The 26,546-nt window shown below is 33.9% G+C and overlaps 2 protein-coding genes across 6 annotated transcripts; one reads left to right on the top strand and one right to left on the bottom strand.

Annotated features, from left to right (window-relative positions):
* Positions 1–116: 116 nt before the first annotated feature.
* LOC124370058 lies at positions 117–23,543 on the bottom strand. 3 transcript variants are annotated; one of them, XM_046828387.1, is made up of 2 exons: positions 23,446–23,543; positions 117–1,796 (listed from the first exon to the last, which is right to left on the bottom strand). In XM_046828387.1, exon 2 carries the CDS (start codon positions 1,789–1,791, stop codon positions 544–546), a length of 1,248 nt encoding a protein of 415 aa, XP_046684343.1. In that variant the 5' UTR covers positions 1,792–1,796; positions 23,446–23,543; the 3' UTR covers positions 117–543. The 3 variants fall into 3 exon arrangements, with proteins under 3 accessions (XP_046684343.1, XP_046684336.1, XP_046684342.1); XM_046828380.1 differs by lacking the exon at positions 23,446–23,543 and adding an exon at positions 11,635–11,786; XM_046828386.1 differs by lacking the exon at positions 23,446–23,543 and adding an exon at positions 8,872–8,964.
* Positions 6,504–26,238, top strand: LOC124370088. Of its 3 annotated transcripts, XM_046828391.1 has the most exons (3): positions 6,504–6,809; positions 17,877–17,993; positions 24,836–26,238. In XM_046828391.1, exon 3 carries the CDS (start codon positions 24,841–24,843, stop codon positions 26,083–26,085), a length of 1,245 nt encoding a protein of 414 aa, XP_046684347.1. In that variant the 5' UTR covers positions 6,504–6,809; positions 17,877–17,993; positions 24,836–24,840; the 3' UTR covers positions 26,086–26,238. The 3 variants fall into 3 exon arrangements, with proteins under 3 accessions (XP_046684347.1, XP_046684352.1, XP_046684344.1); XM_046828396.1 differs by lacking the exon at positions 17,877–17,993; XM_046828388.1 differs by lacking the exons at positions 6,504–6,809; positions 17,877–17,993 and adding an exon at positions 20,765–20,920.
* Positions 26,239–26,546: the final 308 nt, after the last annotated feature.

Raw genomic sequence — 26,546 nt, forward strand, 5'->3', positions numbered from 1 at the left:
GGAAAATCCGCTTGTTTGTGACCAGTCATTGCATCCAGACCAATCATTCTGACACAAAGAATTCCAAGACCCATCTTAACAAATATCCTCATAACAATAAATGAACAAAACTTTGAAACAAATATTATGAAATAATTTATTAACAAATAATTTCAAACTCGAGTTTTAAAATATTTAACAACAAACCAAATCAACACAATTTTAAAATACTAACAAAAAATATTACATAAAATACTATAATACCACCATAACAGTTGTTGCTCACAAACGTTTATTACATAAGTTGCAGAGTTTAGGACAGCCATTTTAAAAAAATTCTGGAGTCTTCTCTTAGGAGATAACATTCAGATCAGATCATAACTCCTGTCACAGTTATCAAGTGTCTACCAACAATTTCCAACCGAGAAGAGACAATTGCCTTGCACTGCAACTCGAAATTACCAAACCAAAAGCAGTGATTTCCTTGTATCAATGTCATTGAGCAGTTTAATCACTACACGATATAACGCATTATTGTTTACAGTAACAATAAAAGAACACCAGTTACTTACAAGAGAAATTGCATTGCTGTAAATAGTCAAACACTCCCACTATCTCTAACTGTTCCAGGTACTTGGGCAAGTGATGAATGCAAAAATATTTATCATAATACTTCTTGTAAATATTTTGAGCTTCTTCGTCTTCGTTTTCCTTGGTGAAGAACGGTTCCAAATTGGAAATAGAGTTCTCACTGTTGAGTGGTGGAAATATTGCCATCAGGTACATAGCTAGTGGGCTTAATCTTCTCTCCTCACTCTTGACATATTCGTAGGTCAAACGTTCATTGCAGTTTAATTCTTTCAATTTGTTGTTGAAGGTTTCCACGTACACGTGATACAACTCATTAAGTCTGTGTCTTCTCACTTGGTGAGTCGCACTAGTCCAGATGAACCAGATCAAGTCATTTACTGGAGAGCTATAGCGCACCAGTTGAAAATCCAGAAGTCGGATGTCACAGACTTTGCCCACCCTGTCATACTTGAACATCATGTTACATGGCCAAGGATCCCCTTGAGTAAGGGTGTTCAACACCGGATTTGGTTTGTGTATTTCTACTAAGAGGTCCCAAATATGTGGGGAAGCGTCTTTTATCAGTTTGCTGTACATCTTAAAGTCATTTATCTTATCAGTGCATTCACTCAAAATATTAAATCCGTTCCTTATTAAATTATGAACTAGAAGTGAAACGCTTGCTAAATCATTCGAAAAAACCTTTTCGTTTCCAATACTCTCAATAAATGACGGATTACTTTTATGGACAGCAAATGATACTGCATGCAGAGTAGCTGCTGTTGTAAAGTATAATCGGCAATGATCAAAATCCAACATTTTAGACTTGTTGGCCATTTTGAACCCTTTTCCCTTCAGATCTTCAAGCACCACAATGGCAGAGTTTGGAGAGAATAGACTTTTTGGAGTTAATTGAGTGTTGGTTAATTTATTGGCTTCAGGAATGAATTTAGTATAAAATAGTGTCTCACTTGCAATAAATGTATTTGACACATCTTTCATATGACCTTCGGGTAGTTCTGATTTTATTATTATTGATATAAAATGTACATCAATATCTTCAGCATGATTTTTGAAGTAAACTTCAACTCGGAAAGGACTGCTATTGAAGTTCTCTCCAGGGGGAACTGCTGGTGACGTCTTGTAATTATCTATAATAATATCTTGGTTTCCTTTCTCATTCCTCAGACATTCCGTCAGAAACTCACACGTGAGAAAACTTGGAGCTGACCCCACCTCCATGTTACCTGGAAAATAACATTCAAAATCATTATCCATAGTACTTTACATCAATGTAAAATAATATAAGTTTCACGCAAATTTTTCAAGTCTATAACTGTCTTCAATTTCCTGATACTCTGCAGACAGAAAGGCATACAGACAATACAGAAAAGAAATTTGTCGAGCCTCCAGGTAGGAGAATTTGTACCATCCTCCCGAGTGCTAAGGCTTCAAAAATACTTCAATGGTGTTTCATATGCACCATCATTGAACTCGTCATCATCGGACTAAGTACATAAAACAGTCCATAAATCCCCCATTTTCCCTTTAATTTGTTTCCATGATATCTACCTAAGTTTTAGGCTTTATTAATATTCAATAAGTACCTTCACCGAACTCGATTTTGTCTATCTTGAAAATAAGTTTATACAAAATTTCGAGTCCATAGCAATTATGTCTCAAAATAAAATAATAGGGTATAGGCTTAGTGAGTAAACAAAAAAATCTATAATTTTGTTTATATTGTTTTCAAATCAATTTTAAAAACCATTTGTATTTTCTTTATTTTAATTTTATGAAGAAATTTAATCTTGTGACAATTTAAAAGAATAAGTTAAATAAAAAATCAACTCAGAAGTAATTATGACAAATTTTATCCATACGGGAGTGTAATATGTATGTTACATTATTACTTTGATATTTCCATAAATAAATGTTAACACCGATGAAACATTTAGTACTTCAAGACTTCAAAAGCCGGCGTAACAGTCAGTTAAGAATAACAATAAATCAGTTACACTTCAGAATTGTCTATAAGTACGATAAAATCCTTTATTCTATACTATTGGGTGCAAACCTATCTTGTTAGAGAATCTTTAAAAGCCGACGTAACAGTCAGTTAAGAATAACAATAAATCAGTTACACTTCAGAATTGTCTATAAGTACGATAAAATCCTTTATTCTATACTATTGGGTGCAAACCTATCTTGTTAGAGAATCTTTAAAAGCCGACGTAACAGTCAGTTAAGAATAACAATAAATCAGTTACACTTCAGAATTGTCTATAAGTACGATAAAATCCTTTATTCTATACTATTGGGTGCAAACCTATCTTGTTAGAGAATCTTTAAAAGCCGACGTAACAGTCAGTTAAGAATAACAATAAATCAGTTACACTTCAGAATTGTCTATAAGTACGATAAAATCCTTTATTCTATACTATTGGGTGCAAACCTATCTTGTTAGAGAATCTTTAAAAGCCGACGTAACAGTCAGTTAAGAATAACAATAAATCAGTTACACTTCAGAATTGTCTATAAGTACGATAAAATCCTTTATTCTATACTATTGGGTGCAAACCTATCTTGTTAGAGAATCTTTAAAAGCCGACGTAACAGTCAGTTAAGAATAACAATAAATCAGTTACACTTCAGAATTGTCTATAAGTACGATAAAATCCTTTATTCTATACTATTGGGTGCAAACCTATCTTGTTAGAGAATCTTTAAAAGCCGACGTAACAGTCAGTTAAGAATAACAATAAATCAGTTACACTTCAGAATTGTCTATAAGTACGATAAAATCCTTTATTCTATACTATTGGGTGCAAACCTATCTTGTTAGAGAATCTTTAAAAGCCGACGTAACAGTCAGTTAAGAATAACAATAAATCAGTTACACTTCAGAATTGTCTATAAGTACGATAAAATCCTTTATTCTATACTATTGGGTGCAAACCTATCTTGTTAGAGAATCTTTAAAAGCCGACGTAACAGTCAGTTAAGAATAACAATAAATCAGTTACACTTCAGAATTGTCTATAAGTACGATAAAATCCTTTATTCTATACTATTGGGTGCAAACCTATCTTGTTAGAGAATCTTTAAAAGAGAAGAGTGCCCAATTTCCTGGAAAATAAGTATAATCTATGTATTAAAGAAACCAATGCTTTCAGTTTCAACCACCACAGGTTCTTATTTTACCCTCGAATATTATACCAAAACATCCAAATTAGTATATCACTCGTGATTTAAACATTCTTGTTTTTAACGCAGGTTATTTATTACAAATCACATTTTGGGACGAGTCGTAGATTTAATTCTGACCAATACTGTAGGTATTATACTAACAAAATACAGTAACATGAATTCATAATAGTGTAACTTCTTGTGAATTGAAGCACTGACCTTGAATGGTCAGATTAGGGGCAAACATCTCTGGCCCTTTTTCAAACCCAAAAGACCCCTAGTAGCAGTTGCTAGACCACCATAATACCCAATTTTGTATACAGCGGACTTTCCTGACCTTTTCTGTCACTTGTCTGTTTACTGTTTTGCCGATAATTTTTCTGCTGTTTGTTTTCATAAACCCTAATGTGTGGTACCATTTGAGATAATGCCAAACTTCATGTGGTCCATCAACTATGGCCTTAAGCACAATATAAGTTAAAATCTTTGAGATTCATTCCATACTGTGCATGTGAACAACTGTCCTGAAACTCTCGGATGAATTTGTTAATGTTGCCTTTCGTTCTCCAAGCACGTGACCGCCAGTCAGTTCACGGAACATTAAAGAGGCTGAATGTTTATGGTTAATTTCAGGGGTTTTCTAGAGTTTTGCTATTGTTTTCCAGCATTTGACAATATTGCTCTAAAAATAGACTGGCATAATTTAAAATTTCAGAACACAGCAATGGTAATGTTTACAAAACTTATTTGTTTAGAACTTCAATTGAAAGATCGTGCACCCATTTATAAATTTTCCATAGGCTTCATGCCTCAACTGAACTGAACGGGGAGGGCGGGATGGTTCTCCTCAGAGCAACTTATGAAACAAATCTCCCAATAACTGCTGGAGAGTAAAGCAGCAATGCATTTCAGCATACACTTTAGTGGGAGAATGGTATAGTCCCGAAGTGTAGTTGGAGAAGTCAATTCGATAACAAGTAGATGTACTCGTACAACGAAGATGTACGTGGTCGGCGAAGCTTGAGGATGGACGGCAAGTCTAGATAAGTGAAGCTCCTAGGTAGAGTCGTCCAGCAATGCCCCTGGCGCGTCTCAGGTTGTGCAGTGGACCAGAGCCCTCACGGGAAGACCAGGTCCTGATGTGGTTCCACTCCGAGGAATCAGCCGAGTTAAAGAGGTTCTGAACTTGCGCCTTAATGTAGTCGCCCAGCGTCGGGATACTAAGTGAGCGCATCATGACAGTGTTCAGAACAAACAAAGTGGTTCCAGATAGGAAAAAAGGTTCGGAAGTCAGAGAGTGAAGCCGTTTTTTCATATCTACTTCTGAAATGTCTAAAAATTTCTACAACAATTCATGATATTTTATTGATATGTTATGTTAGATAAGTTGTTGAAAGACTAAAATAATGATAAAAATGTATATTCTATAATTTTCAAATTTAATAAATCATAAAAGAGATTGTGGTACTAATATTCTGTATACAAAATATAACAGGCATAGTTTTAGAACTATAATTAAACCCACAACATGAGATCGCTAAAATGTAAAATTGATAAATAAACTGAGCTGTGGATTGAAATGTAATACAACACGGTATTTTAACATATGTAACATATCATTACGCATCACTTCAGGACAATAAACTAATTGACATAACTGTTTTTGTTTTTTTTTTTTATTATTGCACGTTGGGTAGAGATACTTAGTAGACTTGGGACGTCAAAGCAAGGATGGCTCGCTACAACTGGCAGCTATGGTATGTAGTTAAAGTACATCATGGTTTATGTTGCTTTTTATGTCAGTACTTATCTAGCCGCCGCGACGCGCTGATCAGGCAGGAGCGCGACTCTTACCAGTGCTGACCGAGCGTGTACGATCCTGCTTGCGACCTGTCCCGGTATTGTATTGTATGCTTCAAATTATGGTTTATCTGTTCATAGCACTAGATTAATCTCGTTTTGTTTATCTTGCGCTGATTGAAAGCTGTCGCCATTGTTTTAAACACTCAGAAGAAGCGCTTAATATTACAGTATATCTTTTATTGCCGCTGGAATAGACCTTTTTGTTTCTTATTGTGTGGGTTCAAGAAGGGTGCGTGTAAGCTACTCTTTTTATCACATTTCATTTTTGAGGCACTGTCAGGTATTTGTGCGAAGTGTAATAATGCAACGCCAGATGATGACTCAGTTAAATGTGTTGAATGTGCAAGTATGTTCCATGCGAAATGTACAGTTTTGGATATCTCAATAAAACTCAAACTTCCACTGAGAAAAGTATAAGGGGTGTACATCGGTAACTAGTAGTGACTCTGGATATGTTGGGTTTAATTCTAGTACTCTCCGAGCAATAACGTATCTCAAAAGCGATTTTTGTAACTCGGCCAATTTGAACTTTTTTATACAAGTTTGAACTCTAAACCATTTAAAATAGAAAAAAACATTACCAAGTTTAAGTGGATCCTTCAAGCCATCCATCGAACCCCTTAAAGCTGAAAACTATGAATCTGCTCGGCTATGAATTAAGTGTAATTTACTATCGCAGGAATTCACCACCATAAAGGAACAGATGCAGGATTTGCAGCAGTGGCCTACAGTGGACTGCAGAAATTTTTAAATAGCCGGCGTTCCGGTGACACCAAATGAAAATGTATTTGAAGTTTTAAAAGCCATTGCAGCTGCATTTAATAATCCATGGCGACGCGAGGACGTTTCTCCAGAGCACCGCCTGGGATCTCCACAAGGTCGCCAGCCCGTCCACCAAACACAGTCGTACGCTTTGTGCGTCGAACAGTTCGCGACGAGTGGCTTCAGGCTGCTGAGGCAAAAAGGGACCTTGATGCAGTTCACATCAGTTCAGCGTACAGTCCGTCATCTGTTAATATTTACGAATACTTAACCAACTATACGAAAGGTTAGATCAACCAAGCCAAGGCCATGGTCTAGAACCGTCAGCTGGCGTTTCGTACAGTGGATGAAAGGGTCAGGAGAGTGAGGAGCTTCGAGACTTGGGTGTTGTGGATCACGGTCATCGTGGGGGAGGCGAGAGTGAGAGCTGTTAGAGAGTAGACACGGTATGTAGCTACCCTTTGTTGTGTACAGATAGCGTTTTATAGGCGTATTTCATTATAATGTACTATAGTTATTTCACAAATGTCGAATATTATTTTCTTGAATTATATTTTCATGAGTTAAAACTTATTACATTTATTTCTTCATGCTTGTGAAAAATTGTTGTTAACTTCACATATTACTGCATTAATTATCAAGGGCATTAATCAAATACTCCTGTATGCATTCGAATTATAGGGTGTACAATAATAGTTGTATCTTGTATCTACTATATACACCTAGATCAGATGTTTTTATTTTATTCGTATTATTTAATACATAAGAGCGAATTTGTATTAATTTAGTTTAAAAGAATCTCTAACATTAATCTTAAAATTGTTAATATTACTTTATACCTTGAATGGTGCTTTTATATGTTAAGCTATTTAAAATTATATTCATTCTTACAACAGATTGTTTATAATTTTATTTATGAAATACATGGTATGGGGCCTTTTTTGTGTAGGAAGTAACAGATTTTTCCATATTTTACGATTTGTTATATTTAATGAAATTAAATATGTCTGTATTTTTTAGGCGGAGTTAGGGTTGTTTACCTCCCCCCCTTCCACTCAACCATCATATGAATTCAGAAATAACTGTTATTTTTAGTATTTAAAAAAATATATATTTTGTATCCTATTCATAGTATTAATTGGATGGAGCTTGGGGGATATAAGTTGTAAGCTGATGTCCGATAAGACAGTCCCTTGAACAGCTCGGCTGAATGTGGACATCTGGCGATCTTCTCGTAATAGTTCTCTGACCTCACCAATCCCATAATTTCTACCATACTATTCCCAATCTACCTCAAATGCTAATAATGCTCTCTGTTAACAGTTAGGAATTGAATTTCCTATCCGGCGTGTTATGGTCATACTTTTCATAACTTCTTTAAGGTTATTCTGTACTTCCTAATCCGTTACGTTTTCTAACATCAAATTATTGCCAATTTATTAGTTATTGACTATAACGTTATTACACTACTGGATCACTGTTAACATTCTAAGCAGAAATATGAGTTTTGAATATCCTAGGGACAGATAGAAAGACAGACAATCGTTAGAGGTTGACATGGAAATTGCGCATCCTAGAACTCATTCTTTTAGAAATAAAAGTTCATGCAAAATATAAAGTATACATACGAAATCTTTCTCGGCATATCTTTTCAGGGTAAATCTTAAGCTCAGCGACTACCGCTCCAATCACCGTAGTTTTTTGCATACTAACACAGGTCTTTTCAGAAAACACATTCACACTTTTGTTCATTGAAATTGGTTTTATAAATAGTTTTTAAAACCAAAATTCTACACACCAATCCACTATAAAATTAAGTACGTATTGGGATAGTTAGGCTACATGTGTTAATATGACACAAGTTTGAATCTCTTACAGGTGTATATAGTATTTTTACAAGTTTATTTATTCTAATATTTTCTCTTTGCCATTATGGTTACCCATAAGACCAATGTAAAAATATTCCCTATCGCTCAGCCAAATCCCTTGTAGTGCTATGTACCATCATCATTGTGCATGACTCAGTGTTCCTCATATTTAAAAGAAAATTCATGAACAATTTCAAGTGTATACAAGTGGTCACAAAGTCAATTCGTTTTACAGATATCGTGCGTACAGACAGACAAACAGAAAGAAATTTAATAATGTCATAATTGTGGCTTTCCATTTTTTTAAAGGGTATACAACACACTTATCTTTCAAAATAAAGAAATCTGGTGAATTGTGAACAGTGGTCATAATTATGGGTTTCCTGAGCAGAAGAGGTAAGCAAATTCTGGTTCGCCAACTCAAGAAGCATAACAAGTAAATCAGTTGTGCTGCGATAACATTTAACTTTATAAGTATTCATCTATTGTTAAATCCAAAATCATCATCCTTGACCATTTTAATGACGACAGTAATGATGCTCCTGGGAGTTATATAGATATATAGAGATATAGACTAAGCCTTTCTCTCCTGTTTTAGAATGTAAAATTACTATATAAACTACAATAAAACAATAGTTACCTTAGGCTTAGCAGTAAAATGATTTACGTTGAGGTCTCATTCGTTGTCAGCAGTTATCTCTCGGGAGAGTCTAGATGTCTACTAAATACTTATCTAGCCACGTGCATTGATGATCGCAATATAATGCTACACCTAATAATAAGTTTTATTGATACAGATTGCCTTATCTTTTCAAGACCATTCTAGCCGTAAAAAGGTAAATAATAGCATTGATGAATTGTTGTTTTGCATATTTGTATATAAATAATGTATCATTTTGTACTGAATACATTTTTAGATGCGTTTAATTATGTTTCCAGTTCTTAAGTGATTGACACATAACATAATATAACGTATATCGGCTATAATATCTAACACGTTGACTGCGTTGAACGCTAAATAACTAAAGACGTTTTTAAATATTTATTATTTATTTAACAATAATACTATCCAGTCTCTTTAACTCTCTTTACTATGCCTACTATCCTACCTCTTGAAAAGTCGCACATGACTCGTGCCGAAGTAAATACGTTAACAACGTATTCTGTAGCTAGAAATGTATCATAAAGTATATCGTTGACAGCGGTAATACACATTACTGTATTCCCCCTATTATCCTACCTCTTGAAAAGTCACATATGACTCGTGCCGAAGTAAAGACGTTAACAACGTATTCTGTAGCTAGAAATGTATTATAATGTATATCGCTGACAGCGGTAATATACATTACTGTATTCCCCCTATTATCCTACCTCTTGAAAAGTCACATATGACTCGTGCCGAAGTAAATACGTTAACAACGTATTCTGTAGCTAGAAATGTATCATAATGTATATCGTTGACAGCGGTAATACACATTACTGTATTCCCCCTATTATCCTACCTCTTGAAAAGTCACATATGACTCGTGCCGAAGTAAAATACGTTAACAACGTATTCTGTAGCTAGAAATGTATCATAATGTATATCGTTGACAGCGGTAATACACATTACTGTATTCCCCCTATTATCCTACCTCTTGAAAAGTCACATATGACTCGTGCCGAAGTAAATACGTTAACAACGTATTCTGTAGCTAGAAATGTATCATAATGTATATCGTTGACAGCGGTAATACACATTACTGTATTCCCCCTATTATCCTACCTCTTGAAAAGTCACATATGACTCGTGCCGAAGTAAATACGTTAACAACGTATTCTGTAGCTAGAAATGTATCATAATGTATATCGTTGACAGCGGTAATATACACATTACTGTATTCCCCCTATTATCCTACCTCTTGAAAAGTCACATATGACTCGTGCCGAAGTAAATACGTTAACAACGTATTCTGTAGCTAGAAATGTATCATAATGTATATCGTTGACAGCGGTAATATACATTACTGTATTCCCCCTATTATCCTACCTCTTGAAAAGTCACATATGACTCGTGCCGAAGTAAATACGTTAACAACGTATTCTGTAGCTAGAAATGTATCATAATGTATATCGCTGACAGCGGTAATATACATTACTGTATTCCCCCTATTATCCTACCTCTTGAAAAGTCACATATGACTCGTGCCGAAGTAAATACGTTAACAACGTATTCTGTAGCTAGAAATGTATCATAATGTATATCGTTGACAGCGGTAATATACATTACTGTATTCCCCCTATTATCCTACCTCTTGAAAAGTCACATATGACTCGTGCCGAAGTAAAGACGTTAACAACGTATTCTGTAGCTAGAAATGTTATAATGTATATCGCTGACAGCGGTAATATACATTACTGTATTCCCCCTATTATCCTACCTCTTGAAAAGTCACATATGACTCGTGCCGAAGTAAATACGTTAACAAATCTGTAGCTAGAAATGTATCATAATGTATACGTTGACAGCGGTAATATAATTACTGTATTCCCCCTATTATCCTACCTCTTGAAAAGTCACATAATCAAATTAGTTTCTTGACGACTTAAACGTTTTGTCAGTTTGAAGTAAATTAACTTCGCAGAAAGCGCGATATCTATTTATTAAATACACGTTCTTCGTAAAAACAAAACTCTGATCTTTGCTAATCTTTGAGTCCGATTTTCATACCTTATAAATGGTGTTTAAAATTATTTCCTTGATAATGTATGCACACGTGCGTAATGTGCGTTTAACGAATACAAGTGTAGCTCGTTACACGTTTAGATATAGTTCTATATGTTTGAAAACGGATATGAGAATCACATTATATCAATTTAATAAAATACAACTGAACCAAGGGATTTTTAGCGATGGCCCATGCAGCTAAGATGTTGCTTGCTAAAAAGTATGTCTGTAACGGCAATAAAAATGGCGTAAACAAGATTTTTTTGGAGAAGAGTTCTTAAGAAAAACGTGTTGATTAAAAAATTTCCATTTGTGGCACTTTCATTTTGAGCTAGTCATCTAAGTTCATTTTTGGGATCAATTTTATATGAACCTCATTAATTTAAAAAATCTATTTTGCTTAGCCAATTTTCAAATACTTTAAGTAGCCATTGTTTTATTCTAAATTGTTCAAATTGTACTCTTTATATAATGTCTTGCTTTGTTATCAGAGCTCTTAAAATTATAAATAATTCTACCTTTGCTTATTTCATAGATTTATTACCGACTCTGCATAGGTCAAACTGACTGATACGTGGAGTCTTCAATATAACGCTAAAAGAAATTCCTTTATTTTAAACCGAGTTTACTTTCTCAAATAAAATCATTTAATCTATTATACACTATATTATAGAAAGCATAAACATACATAGTTACCTCGAGCACAAATATCAGACCAATCCTAGTTATCGATCAATTAACTCTTCAATGCTACTGTAGTCCAAACATTGATATACTCGAATAAGTGTAAATGACCATCGGCAGCGGTCGTGTTGACCTTGGTCGTGGCCAAGGCTACATACATCACTCAGCAGATAATGACCTGCGTCCACTTGTCTATCTGCCGTGCCACGTCACTCCCGTCCTACTCGCCTGTCAAACTGTCATCACATGCCAAATATCGATATGAATTTGAATTTGGTTTCAACTTGGTCCGCAACGTTTTCAATTCAAATTTTAACAATAAGTTACTCCTGACAATTGCGTTATCAACGTCAATGTATCCTTATGTATATTCACCAAATAATTAATTGTCCTCCAATATTATCTTCCAATGTTTGAATATGCATGAATAGAAAAGGTATATGACTGTTTGTTCTTCTATCACGCAAATTTTAGTAAACCGGTACAGTTAAAATTTATTTTCTTCTTTAAACACTAGAATAACATACAGACCTCTTCACGTTTCAAAATTATTAAAGGTCTCACTCAGCCCCATTGGTATTTAAATGTCCATTTAAATACATAATTATGTTTAAAACATCAAGGAGTGTAAAACGTGTTTATATTATGTCTTTAATGGTATATGTCAATCCATTCCACAATAAAGTACTGGGGTTGTTAAAAAAAGAATTAGATGTTTTAGCTTAAAGGTAATTTTAAATCAAGATTTTACATATTAAAATAGTATGCCGCTTGGTCAATAGTACTGTATTATTCAAATAACAATAATAAAAATATCATCTATTATATCTAGTGATCACGATGAATTTAAATCAATTAGTAGCCTGGGAATATTATTTTTGTACTGTGTATTATTTTTGTATTTTTTTTTAAATTTGATTGTGTGTACCTTAGATACACCAAATCGGCCTCACCGTTATTTTGCACGACACTTTACAGCGGCTAAAGGACACTCAATTACAGGACAGGATTGACATGCCAAGGGCTGTCAGATACCAACATGGTACATCTTCAGAGGCTTAAGATAGAGGAAACAATTGGGCGTACCAAATAATATACCAGACTCGAAATGCATTTTTAGAAGGCCAGTCGAAACAATCGATTCTGCCAACCCTTGATAAGGCAGTAAGGGATGACTGGTGAGATATAAACTGATATTACAGGGTTCGGCCATAAAAGGAAAACTCAGGAAAATAGCGAGTAGGAATCTGAAATCAATAATATGCATAGTATTGTAAAATATTTTCTTTTTAACGAATCACATAAACGAGAATACAAAAGAGCAGTGAGCTTGGATTGCTCTGTGAAAAAGGGTGTCCTTTTAGGAGATTATCCTAATCCTAAATATAACAAAGTTGCATGTGCTCATTTCATTAGGCTTTCATCAGTGTTACTAAGTGACATGTTAAAATCTCATATATTTGAACTAAGCCTCTGTGATTCTTTAGTGATGGCTTTATAGGGCCACAATTTTAACAGTTGTGCTTGGAACCCAGGTACCAAATTCTTTGGTAGTATCTTCATAGAGCCACAATCATATAATTTGTCGATGTGAGCTTGGTGTCCAGTTTCATATTCTTTCATGGTGCTATTAGAGGGCCTCACTCGATTCTGGTGAGAGAATGTTGAATTTAGATATATTGTATTGTACACTATCATTATTGTTATTGTATTGTTAATTATAGTTATTATTGCTAAATGATTATGTTGCTGATTGCTATATGAGATATACCACGACACGTTTTCTCGTCGACATTGTATTTAATTGTTTATTTATTTATTGAAGTGGTGCAATGGTTGATTCGTTGGAAATAAATAAACATATAAATCAAATTATACGAAACTGGATCCGAATGCAGCAATATTTTACATAACATGTTTATTTAATTTAATTTATTTAACTATACGTAGCGTAGTTTTCTTTATCAAAAACTGTATTAACTGTTGTGTAAATTAATGTATTTGTAAACTTTAAACATTTCAACGAAATAAAATAATGAAATTAAATTGAACTTCAGTGCACTGGCATTATTTATTTAATGAAACATTTCATTAAAACTAACCGTTATGTTAGATAGACAGTTGCCTTCCTGCACAGCTAAGCAGATCTTGAACGTTTTCCAAGTTCATGGTTTGCGTGACTACAATTTCAAATCTTTGTAGAAATTTCAAGATATTTTTTGAGACATTATATATTTTTTCGTGAACATAAAATATTGCAATAAAATAAAATGATACATACAAATGATATTCATTTTCCATAAAATATCACGATTTGCCGTCATTTTATAATTAGTTTATTAAGTTCTTTATACAAATGTAATCGTAAAGCTATCACCCGTTCGTATGTTTCTGTCCACATATTTTTGTCTCTATATAGAACACACATTAAATAGAATATTTTTATTTATTTTTATAAAGAAGAATTGAAATTCTCCGCTGTAAGATCATCTATAATTTAAATCAATCAATGATGAATTAAGAATAAAAACGTACTTATGTTAAACACTGAAAATATGGGTCAGTGTGTGTGTATGAATCACATGAGAGAGAGATAGAAAGTTGTGTGTATGTGTGTGTGTGTGTGTGTGTGTGTGTGTGTGTGTGTGTGTGTGTGTTTTGTGTGTGTGTTTATATCTTTGAAACTAAATTAGATTAACTTACTATAAACAAATATCTCTATATTTTGTCTGATACAACATATTCAAAAAAATATAAAAATAAGTTTACAAAATTGTCATAAATTAATTAATGAAAATTGAACATATTTTTTTATTAAAGTATTTAAATAATGTTATGTTTATACATGGGACTTTATATTTAAAAAATTAATTCAGTAATAAAAATTGATCTTTTCCGCTTCGAAGAGTTTTGAGCTATCACTTTTAACTAAATATGTATTATTGAGTTTATTATGATAGTATTCGTTTTCGGTTCTCCCCGTTAATTTCATCAATTTTTCAATTTACACTCAGTACTTAATTAACTTTGGTTTTTCGTTACGTTTAATATTTTATTATTTTTTAATGATTTTAATTACCGTGTAATTAATTAACGAATTAACTGGGTAAGCAATATAAAATTAACTCACATTTTACGTAAGTTTGTAGTAAAGTATATACCAATTAGTCTTATTTTGTTCGCGTCCAAATTTGTGTTTACCATTTACATTTAATCCCTGGAAATAATACATTATTATTAACTATAATTCATAGTTTCCATTTTTCAATGTTTACCTATAAATAAATTTTTAATAATTATTCTAGATTCACACATCTTACAATTTAAAAATAAATTCAGTGAAACACTCCAAATTTTGAATCTTTGTGTGCTCATGTTGTTTGTAAGGTACAGTACAATGTTACATGCAATTAGACATGACTCTTGTTAACGGATTAGTCGATTTTCCCATATTTATTTGTACTCCTTGTGAGGATATCCAGAACTTGTACGGTCCCTTCAAAAAATTACTGTTAGTGTTTTTTCTTGTATACTTCAAACATTAGAAGCTACAGGAGGAGCTTTGATTAGTTCTTAGTAATTCTTGAAAGTGTATCAACATCATTTAAATGTGTTATACTAACTAAATGCTGTTTAAATGACGATAGTGATGCCATACATATTGAATGTTATAACAGTTTCAGATCTTACAATACTTCGAACAATAGTGGATGGTATGATTGTTTACTTTAGACAAACCCTTGCCAGCATCCAATTCAGTTGTGGCTTGACGGTTTGGCCACCGGTTTTGTCCGCTGACCTTCACCTGGGCCGACGTATTATTCGAGTTGCTCGAGGCATAACCGCAGTCCTAACTCTAATCTTTTATTATTTATAAAGGGTGTTCAAGAATACTACTTCATTGGTACAAATTATTTTTACCTAAGAATATTAGCAGAGTGATTTGAATTGTGATATTTGAAATCAGGTCCTAATTCGCAGAGAAGTATTTTGTACGAGTCACAGTTAATCGTGGTAATTGTAAGAAAACTGCATCCCCGCAAAGTGCTTTGTCTGACCTTCATATGTGTCTATAAGTAAAACATCAAAAATCGGTCCAGTAATTTTGGAAAATTCGGTGGACATACTTATAAAGGAATATAGAGACAGGTTTAATTGTATACCGGTAACCTACTCCTTTTGAAAGTCAGTCAATAACAAAGAATCAAATTCGGTAGGTAATTACCGCATTCTCAAAAGTAAGCACAAAAGGAGTATTGTTGAAACATTTTTATTGGCTTAGCGTTTATCGAAGTTATCACCTGAAGAGGCTGGACAAACGTCAATTCTGTCTGTCTTTCCGCGCGATATCTCAGGAACAAACTGATTTATGACTAGAACCTTAATTTATATAAAGCTATACTCGTATCTAGTTCGATTATGGCTGAGCGTTAGGCCTCCCACTATTAGCCGGGGATGACTAATGTTACCACCGAGTAATAACTAGTGGACTAACTAACCTAACCAACTAGTTTACAGCATTAGTTCGGAATCATCTCAGTCAGAAAGATAGCATTGAGTAGTGCATAGCTCTTGCTTCTTGTCCTTTTAATTAAGAAGAGTAGAAGAAGAGTGAGTAGGTGTCGGAAACACTCGATGTTAGTAGATAGCTTACGACAAGCTCTGTCACATAATATTTGATGACTTTTGGGCTGAAAATTTACATCTTTACTCTCTTCCGGATGTCAAAGTCATCATTTTACAAGTTACTTTCCTACATACAGTATTATTAATTCCAGTACCCATTTTAACTGGGGCCACCATTTAGTTTCTCAAAAACGACCTAAATTAACGGTTCAATTTATACAAAATGGCAGTGGGTTAAAGTTACAATTGTGGCTTGTTGAAAATAGCTTTTCTATCATTATTTTTATCTGTTCAATAGTATAACTCTGTTCAGTAGGTATGTCTCAGGCGACATATACACTGCATTGTCCACGACACCGCTTAGACACAAACTATTAACGTAGCTGTTGCACTGCACCTCTGCGGTTAATAGCCATAATTTGATTTAATACACGCCTAACCACCTTCAACCGGTCGCAGCAACAATCGCACTAATAGCGGACTAAGTGAATATTTTTACATTGACCGTATGGTAACCATAATGGATGCAAGTAATAGTACGGGAGGCTAGCAACGTTTCTAAAAAAAGAATTTCACAGGTCAGCTGAAATTTTGATATGCTGTTTTTCTTGCTCATTTCGGTTGGAGTCCGGGCTATCTTGCGGTAGTGGTTGCGTTTATTAATGCGCATCTTACCTGCACAGGTAAAAATCCTGGAGCGCTTCGGCAAATGGATACAACATGGTCAGTCTAAAGTCACATGTTTGTTTTGTGTAATTAAAAAAAAGCACTTCAAACTGTCTCTCTCCAATCACCTGTCTCATTTATTTCAGTAGGCAGTTCAATGTCACGGTACTTTAATTTATATTTTAAACGTATATTCAAAACTTCCTGGCACTTCTTCAGTTTATCAACCACGAAAAGAATGATTTTATCTTTATGTCCTTTACAGAAACACATTTCATTTTACCACTGGCGATTGTATCAAAATTAATAAATAAACATCACAAATAACACAAACACAAAACAAACATGTGACTTTAGACTGACGCCATGTTGTCCATTTGCCGAAGCGCTCCAGGATTTTTACCTGTGCAGGTAAGATGCGCATTAATAAACGCAACCACTACCGCCAGCCAGATAGCCCGGACTCCAACCGAAAGAGCAAGAAAGACAGCATATCAAAATTTCAGCTGACCTGAAATTCTCTCTCGAAAACGTTGCTAGCTCCTATACTATAAATCATAGAATAAATAAACAATTTTTATTGAACTAACATCAACCATATGACACTTTAACATACGACATAGTAACAAATGTAGCCTAACTGTGGTAGATATCTTGAGAAAGATGTCATCTATAAACAATAATTCTGTAATGAAACTTCAATTTCTATATGTCTACAATAATGTGTTCTATGATAGTACATGTCCAACCAAGGGTTTGCATGTCCATCGAAGACTGTAAGGAACACATGGTTTGCGTACTCATGACGTCATATATAATGTTCCTGGATAAGATAAAACTTAATTAATATCGGTAATAATAAGAATCCCTCTTATATAAACTGCTATAGTTTGTGCAGTAAGGCTTTTGCGATTCCTCAATAGTATTTACCGAGGATTACATCCAATCTTGCAATTATCCAGGTACTGCAATAAACTAGAGCGAAACGTGATATCTAATCGAGAAGACCTTGCAGATATAGCTGAGGCCAAGCGTGGGATTGAAGTACCGCATAGCTTCTTTTACAGCTGCTGATGAAGGTAACTGTAGTTTAGTTGTAGTGTTAATTGTAAATTCTTTTAAGAACTTATTTCTCTCTAAAAACCTTTAGATTTCACCTCAAAAATTCAATTTAATAAATAGGAGGTATTAGTAAAAGACTCTCACCCGACAAAAATACAACATTGTGAGACAGGGCAAAGAGTACAAAGAGTGGCACATATCCTCGAAAATTTGAATTTCAATCAGATAAGAATATCTTGTGAGAAATTGTCAAAAGAGATTGAAAAAAACATTCTAAAATGACTAAGGACAGATGTGTGTATGTATGTTATGTTTAAATTACTATTAATCACAGCGTCTATTGTTTGCCATATTGTTGTCATCTGGTAAAGTCCGGATGTCCGTGTAATACACGATCAACATAGTGTCTTAAAAATTAAAAAAAAAACTCATTTACCCCTCCGTATTTACAATATTACCCCCGTACAGTTTACAATTGTGGAGCGAGGTCTAAGGGAGGAGGACAACCTGTTATAACAAGTTTCATTTTATTATTTTAAACACAACTGTTTACTTATTAATAAAATATCTCCTGAAAATATAACAAGTAACTAATAGCATATATCTGTTAAAAGGCTTAAATGAATGTGTTAATGTTAAAGAGAAATCCATGTTCTACAAAAACCCTAATTTCGTTTAGATAATTCATATTATAGTCCAATAATATCGTCTCAAAGTTAAAATAATCTATAGGGTATACTGTATAGGTGAATTTTGTGAGAGTGGATCTGATAGCAATTCAAAACCGGGTTTAAAATCTGTTAACCTGTTCAGACTGTAGGCTGAACGTCATACCTAGTCTAAATATTAAGTTAATTAATATATACCTAATTGGCCCTAACAGATACTGTCTAAAAGAGTCTGCAGCGAAAAATACGAAACATTTTGGTGGAATTTCGGTGGTAAGTGAACAAGAAAAGTACAAGTCAATGTTAATATTTATGAACAACTTTACCGTCGAAGCTTCTCCACAATGAAGCCGTTTTAATCATGTCATGACTTGTTGGTTGAGGCAGTGAAATATTACAATAATATCTTCGAAAAAATCGAAAAAAACTTACGGCAATAAAATTACAACAACGGGCTGCAGCTACCAAATTCAATGAATATCCATCGCAAGGTCCATGCTGCTAAACTGTTTTTTTTTTTCTAAAACGAGCGCTAGTACCAACATAAACCCTTGCTCGCACTCACGTAGGTGCGGCGCCCGCTACCCGCTCCTCGCACCGGTGAGGGATATTTCAAACGCACGTTAACCCGCTGCTCTGCTCCCAATGTCACCATACACTAGCCCTGTACAATCACAATCATGGTCTTCTAACAAGTATCTACGATAATAAAACATGACCGGTTCCGTTATTTTGTAATTGTAATTGTGGTACTGACCCCTAAGCGACCGCCTATGTCATCTGTGCTTAGATCTGGCCCAGTGCTCTCCGTGACACAGTAGCAGATGAAACTGTCTCATGTTAAATATCATGTAAGAGACAAATTTTCTTTAACGTTTAGCGAAGTTTCTCTCGCCAGTTGCTGATGACGAAATCCGAATTTTATCACTCTGAACGATAACTGTCGAACTAGATTACATAGAGGGTTAACACCGTGAGTGAAACTCTTCATCTACTATCATCTTTATGTCATCGGTATAGGAATTGGTACACATAGGTCCATTTCGAGTTTGAATTTCTCTTTGTTAAAAAATGACGCTGATTCCATTGGTCTTGTGAGTAACCAAATATAAATAAACATGTTAGTAAACCGAATTTACGTAAAGGTTAATGATATGCCATTGTCCATTGACTTATGAGCATATGCGATAAAGCTACTTTTTTGGGCTGGTTGGTTTCGGACAAGGCTTGAACATTTTAGCTTAACCTGCAATGGCATCTTTATAACAAGCTAAGAGTAAAGGGGTTTTAACTGTGCTGAGCTTACTGAGATTGCTGATGAACATAAGGATGGATCTCATGTATGGCAGTTAAAAGATGTCTAATAACTGTTTCTTATGCCTTTGTTAAGTACATTTAAAAATCGATTTTGTAAAGACTCTTGTAGAGTCTTACAATTTCGAAAATAATTTAGAACAGGAAAACTTTGTTATAATATGCAATCTCACAAACGTATCTGTATGTTTAATGACAATTGTTTGTATGTTTGTGAGATTTCTAAGTGTTATTTGGTGGTATATACTTTTTATGATATATCGTTTATTCCATATAAATTATATATCTTTTGATGTACAAAATAATGGACCGTTGTTCACATATCCAATACTGTGGAATCCATAATTTCTTTAAATAACTTTCAAGTTTTATTTCAGTTCCGTAAAACCTTTTTAGACTACTGAAACGTTTGAAAACAAAAAAGTAACTATTTTAAATGTAATGTAATTATAAAATGTTGCACCAGTCCAGACAAGTTCCTAAGTATTATTGTTTCAACTCTTGTTACCAGTTATTACAAGATAATACAAAAATAGAGGTGTGTGCTGTAATTAAAGACAATTCGCAGAAGTATGCGGCCTGTAAATAAGGTTCATAGATACCAGGGAATTTTCTTATAGGTAGACATGTTCTTGGTCCCTTCTCTCGCTTACACAGTATTACAATACCAGATGTCTTCTTACTCATGGACCCCGTAGTAGTAAACTTTTTGTGTGCCGTGATCTTGGTACTGATTATTGTTATCAGTCTGCGACTGAACTTTCTTTATTATCAAACATTTCGTTTCATCAATTTACCAGTCGTAACGTGCCCGTAATATTGTCTGGGTAAGGTCAAAACTTCTATCATTACGATCTTATCCCAAGTTAAAATGATGTGGCAGTGATTACGAAGTGGTATTACAATCGGACTTCAAGTATTTCAGTGTATGAACTATCAGAGATATCGAATCAAGTTATAAAGTAAGTTTATGGTGTTAAGCTGTTTGTACAGTGATAATAAACATAACAATCAACATGTTTTCAATATTAAACACGCACATATTAGATGTAACACGGAAGTATATTTACATTTAGGCAATCCTACATTTAAAACACGTCCTAGAATTAAAACGTATAATAATATAAATCAAAATGACTATACATTCAAGTATACTTAAACAAATTAAATATTACATCCTTTTTAGTTACATTTCCTATTTTAATCACCGTTTCATACTGCTAGGATTTCAAAGAAACGTGTGGCTACTACAATGTCGAAACAGAATTCGTTGGTATTTTCAGAAATATATGCTTTATATTTCATTTGATAACTACTAGTTCTTACTAAAGACTAAAGTTATGTACATTTTCTACATTTCAAAACGTTAATGTTGTAATTATAAAAGCTAATAATTTATTAGAACAAAACTGAAAAATTCTCAGATCACCAACTAAATCTTCTGCTCATATAAATAGAGTGATTATAAAATATGATACAATAGGAAACTAACATACTATTGTGCTAATCGGTCACAAAAATGTCTGTAATAGTCTAATTTTTACACTGATCTTGTCATATAATTATGTGTTTTGTTAAACAGCTGATTAAAACACTATGTGTTTTAATCAGCTGTTTACCAACCATTATATTAGACAGTTTTACCAACCATCCGAATAGTATGTTACAAATTGCATTCAAACAATCACACAAAACACGGGTTTTATGAATTATTTGACGAAACCCACCAGGAAAGTATGACATATAATATGGTACTTTTAAATCAGTAAAAAACCTACTTTCTCTTTATAAATAAGCAATAGATCATTGCATTGAACAAATTGACTTGAACCATACACTACCTGCTTGCTGGTCTTGCAACATTTTAAATTACAATATTTAAGAACGAGAAAAATTTCATATAAACAACTTTTCATTATAGGTACTAATAAGAAAGCTGTGACAGCTTGACAATTTTCACCAAAAACGGTTTCTTGAGCGCATGAAGTGACCTACGCAACTAATAATTGATTTATTCACTGCATCCCTTATAGTTTCAAAGATCCCTTCACTGTCCTAAACATTTTGAACAAACTGTAGAATAATATGATAGCTTTAAGATAAAGACAACATTTAACCAAAATTGCTAACTGGCTCAGAACAAACTTGGTATGTAAATAAAATAAATGCCCTGAGTAAGTTCGTTAGTTATCGTTCATTCTCGTACTTTATGAAATATAATTAACTTAACTTTATCAACTCTTCTTTGAGTATGCGTAACATTTTTTTCTAAATACTGTACCTTTTGTTGTTATGGAATGCAGCTTTTAATGGTACACTAACACTCGAATGGCCCCCTCCAAAATTTAGGACTGGATCCGCCCCTGATATGGAGACTCTTTAATTTTCACAAAAAACTTCTTACCTCGGCCAACGACCAATGACTAAATCGATATCGGCGGTCATAGAATTCTTGTCAGCTAACGACGCTATTAGAAGACAGAAATCTGCCGTAGGTTATTTCGCTTGAGGCCTTGTGTACGTATGGCACGAGTGCTGCAAGTGATTGTTTGAATGGTATCAAGCACTTAAGCGTCCACTCAACTAACGAGTTGAGAGGAAGATGATTTGTATTATGATATTTTTGTTTACTAAACTATTTTTGTGTGTTATTATCGAAATAATATTTTCTTGTTTCAATTTGACGTTTTTATACAGCACTACAACAAACAATATTATTATGACTGTATAGACTGTGTATTTCGTTTTAGTAATAACATTATTTTTTGTCAATCTCTCACCTGAAACAGTTACATATTATCTACCACTGATACCATGACTCAGTTTTTAAAAAAGTTTGAAGTTGTCTAGAGAACTACAAATGGCAATCTATCCCTTCAAAAAATGTAAGATTTTCCAAAAAGAAAAGTCTAAAATTCTATATTTCACAATTGTAATTTCTGCAACTACTGGGGTAAACAACATTTGTGTCAGCATAATGTCTAAGTATTAAGTCCTAGTTTTCTTTAAGGTGTCCCTGTTAGATGTGTTAACACGCAGGAATACCAGTGGGTCACATAGATAAGAAACTTATTCAGCTGTGACCTCTGTGAAAGTTCATTTTTTATTTCCGCCTTGTTTTGTTTATTAAAAGAGGCATCGTACTTACAGGACAGTATGTCTTAGAAAAGTAACTAAACGTGCGTTAAGATGTGGGGGCGGCAAATGTAAAAGAACAAAAATAAAAATGTACAATTTCAGAGACTTTCCAATGAAGAGGAAATGATATAACTTTATTATAGTTCACATATAATCTCGACTATAGTTAAATCCTGGCCCGGCTATTTTTCAGGATCAAGTTTTAAATGACATGCGAGAGTAATCGGTTTTGGAGGAAGTGACAAGGATACAAGTACAGCTATAGTGTTTCACTATTCGTAATTGTAGTAAATCATTGTGTGGTTTTAATAAAATTACTAAGATGTTAATAGATCAGCCGTCTCCTTACCAGTCTTAACCCAAGTTGTATCTGGAAGCCAAGTTAGAGAACGTGTTAAAATGTATCAAAGCCGTTAAATACGCCCATCAGTAGCAGATAAACTATTCAAGTGAATTTCAAGTACTTCCTTTTATAGCTACAAAACAACTCAACAAAACGATTGAGCACGATAACTATCGTTATCTCTAAAATGATCCAACTGAACCAGATACTGAAATCGTATATACATTTGCCTTATATAGGTTTGTCGGCCACTTTTATCTCGTATATTTAACATCAAATCTAAACCTGTTTTAAAAAGTTTAAGTAATTTAAAACATAATTTTTCACATTTTTTATTATTAAGATTTAAAAATATCGTATGTACAACGCTTCGAAAGGAAACATTCATTTATACCTCACAAGTATGCTTAATGTAGAAAAAGTGAATAGGATCCGAGAACTGTCAGGTCGATTACAGCAACTTCTTGCGAGAGTCCTTGCAAGATTGTTTATATTCTAGTCCATGATGCTTGGTAGCCGCAAACATATGAAGGAATTAATTCAAAAATATTGTTGCTGTTTTCAGCAGTAAGTTGATCTCAATAGATTTTCCGCGAGTAATCAAGTGTAAATAATGTTAGAGTAATCATGCAAATACGAATATTTAATTTTATTAAAGGAATCAAATGTCGCTTTCAATCATGTCCTAGCTCATGTTAAAAACATAACTGTTTAGTGAAACTTCGCGTAAGGTAGATTAATGTCAAGTGTTTTGATATTTCAGTCAACCTCTGGGTTTCTTAGAGTAGCCCGTACAATAATATACGAACATCAACTTAATCACGGTATAACTATCGTACAAACTCTGACGTACTTTCAAACAGAAATTGAAATATAATTTTCAATAAACAATTTTGCTATAAAATCTCATTTTACAATTAAAATATTTCAACACAATAGCAGTTTTCATTTTTACAAAATGTTAAATCTGCTATTTCTGATCACATCTCGAAATTATTCTAATTTAAAAACTGCAATAAATGTAAAATTACATTTCTCGACACCTACTAATGTTCAACAAAAACGATCATTTTCCATTTCGGAAGGAAATTTGTGTGTGTGTGTGTGTGTGTGTGTGTGTGTGTGTGTGTGTGTGTGTGTGTGTGTGTGTGTGTGTGTGTGTGTGTGTGTGTGTGTGTGTGTGTGTGTGTGTGTGTGTGTGTGTGTGTGTGTGTGTGTGTGTGTGTGTGTGTGTGTGTGTGTGTGTGTGTGTGTGTGTGTGTGTGTGTGTGTGTGTGTGTGTGTGTGTGTGTGTGTGTGTGTGTGTGTGTGTGTGTGTTAGAGTATACTTTATAGGAGATCTTTTTACGTTGGAGCATAATTAAATTAAAGAAGTAATATTGGCTATGTTTTGCAGGTATCATGAAAGAAATACCATCGCCGATCTTCCTCAATAGTGAGTTTTTGGCCGAATGCCTCAGGAATGAGTTGCGAAACCAACAAATCATTGTTCAAAGTTACAATACGTCACGTGCCGTGCCGCCTGGTGAGAACTTCAACTGCTGTCCTTTACGAGTTAGGATCTACTTTAAAAATCACCCTGAAGATAGTAAACTTCATTTTATATCGATAATTATCAAAGCAGACCCAAACGAAAGCCAAACTATAGACGCTGTTAATACATTTCATTTTACTGAAATACAATTCTACAGTAAGTTCATTCCTGAAATCAGGAAACTAGCTAGTACTCAACTAGCACCAAAGAGTCTCTTCTCTCCAAAGGTTACCATTGTGATTCTTGAAGATTTGCAGGAACAAGGGTTCAAAATGGCTAAAAAAGCTAAAATGTTGGATTTTGATCATTGTCTATTATATTTTAAATCTGCAGCTATTCTGCACGCAGTGTCGTTCGTCGTCCATCAAAATAACCCTTCACTTTTAGAATACATTGGGAAGGAAAAGCTTTTTGCATATGATTTGGAGATTTCAGTCATGATTAAGAACTGTATAAGAAATGGCCAGAAGTGTTTGAGTGAATGTGCTGAAAAGACGGATATATTTAAGAAATACAGCCAGCTAATAAAAGAAACTATCCCGTTTCTTTGGGATATGTTAGTTGAAGCGTTAAAACCTAGTGCAGTGTTGAACACGATTAATCAAGGAGATCCTTGGACCACCAACATGATGTTCAAGTATGATGAAGGAGGTAATGTTTGTGACATCAGACTGTTGGACTTCCAGTTGGTCCGATACGGTTCTCCAGTAAGTGACTTGGTCTACTTTATATGGACTAGTGCGACTCACGAGGTGAGAAGTCACAGACTTGATGAGCTGTATCACGTTTACGTGGAAATCTTTAACAAGACATTAAGAGAGTTAAACTGCAATAAGTCCATATCTTATGAACTCATTAGGAATGAGGAGAGAAGGTTAAGTCCTCTAGCTATTTACTTAATGGCAATGTACCGTCCATTTAACAGTGAGAACTCTGTTACTAGCGTAGAACCGTTCTTTTGCAAGGAAAACGAAGACCAAGAAGTTCAAAATATTTACAGAAAGTATTACGATGAAGAATTTTGTAGTTATCACGTGCCCAGGTATCTGGAACAGCTGGAGTCGGTGGGAGTGTTCCATTATCTAGAACAATGCAGACAGCTCCGTAATTAATTAGTTTGTTACTTTATATCTTCATTCGTTTAAATAGGTTACTAGTATTTGAAGTTGTTTTGTTAAAATAAGTGTATTAGTTTAGCCAGATATGTTTCTGATTTGTTATTCTATTTGTATATACAATTAAAAGTTACATTTAAGTGTACGAAACAATCATTAATTAATTTTAATGGAAATCTGTTACCTTATAAACCAGATGATTAAATGTACTAGTTCTGTTTATCTGCAGATTAATCTTAAAATTTAAAAGATCAGACGAGATTCCCTTGCAGCATTAGTGTCCGGTCTGATGACGTATTTCGTAGGCTTTATAGTTACAGTAGTCCATCTCCTCCGGACATGAAACTTGGGGTTATACATTTGTAACTCCTTGTAGTTTTATATTTTCTTGTTACGCTCATTTAAAATTTATAATTTTGCACGATAAAAAAGAGGTTAGGTGATACTGCACTAGGTTT

This window comes from Homalodisca vitripennis, chromosome 1 (genome assembly GCF_021130785.1).
Source record: "Homalodisca vitripennis isolate AUS2020 chromosome 1, UT_GWSS_2.1, whole genome shotgun sequence".
In the NCBI taxonomy this organism is placed as follows: domain Eukaryota; kingdom Metazoa; phylum Arthropoda; class Insecta; order Hemiptera; family Cicadellidae; genus Homalodisca; species Homalodisca vitripennis.

Coding starts and splice junctions, on each gene's coding strand:
- LOC124370058 (XM_046828387.1), bottom strand. CDS start 1,791: ATGGAGGTGGGGTCAGCTCCAAGTTTTCTCACGTGTGAGTTTCTGACG.
- LOC124370088 (XM_046828391.1), top strand. CDS start 24,841: ATGAAAGAAATACCATCGCCGATCTTCCTCAATAGTGAGTTTTTGGCC.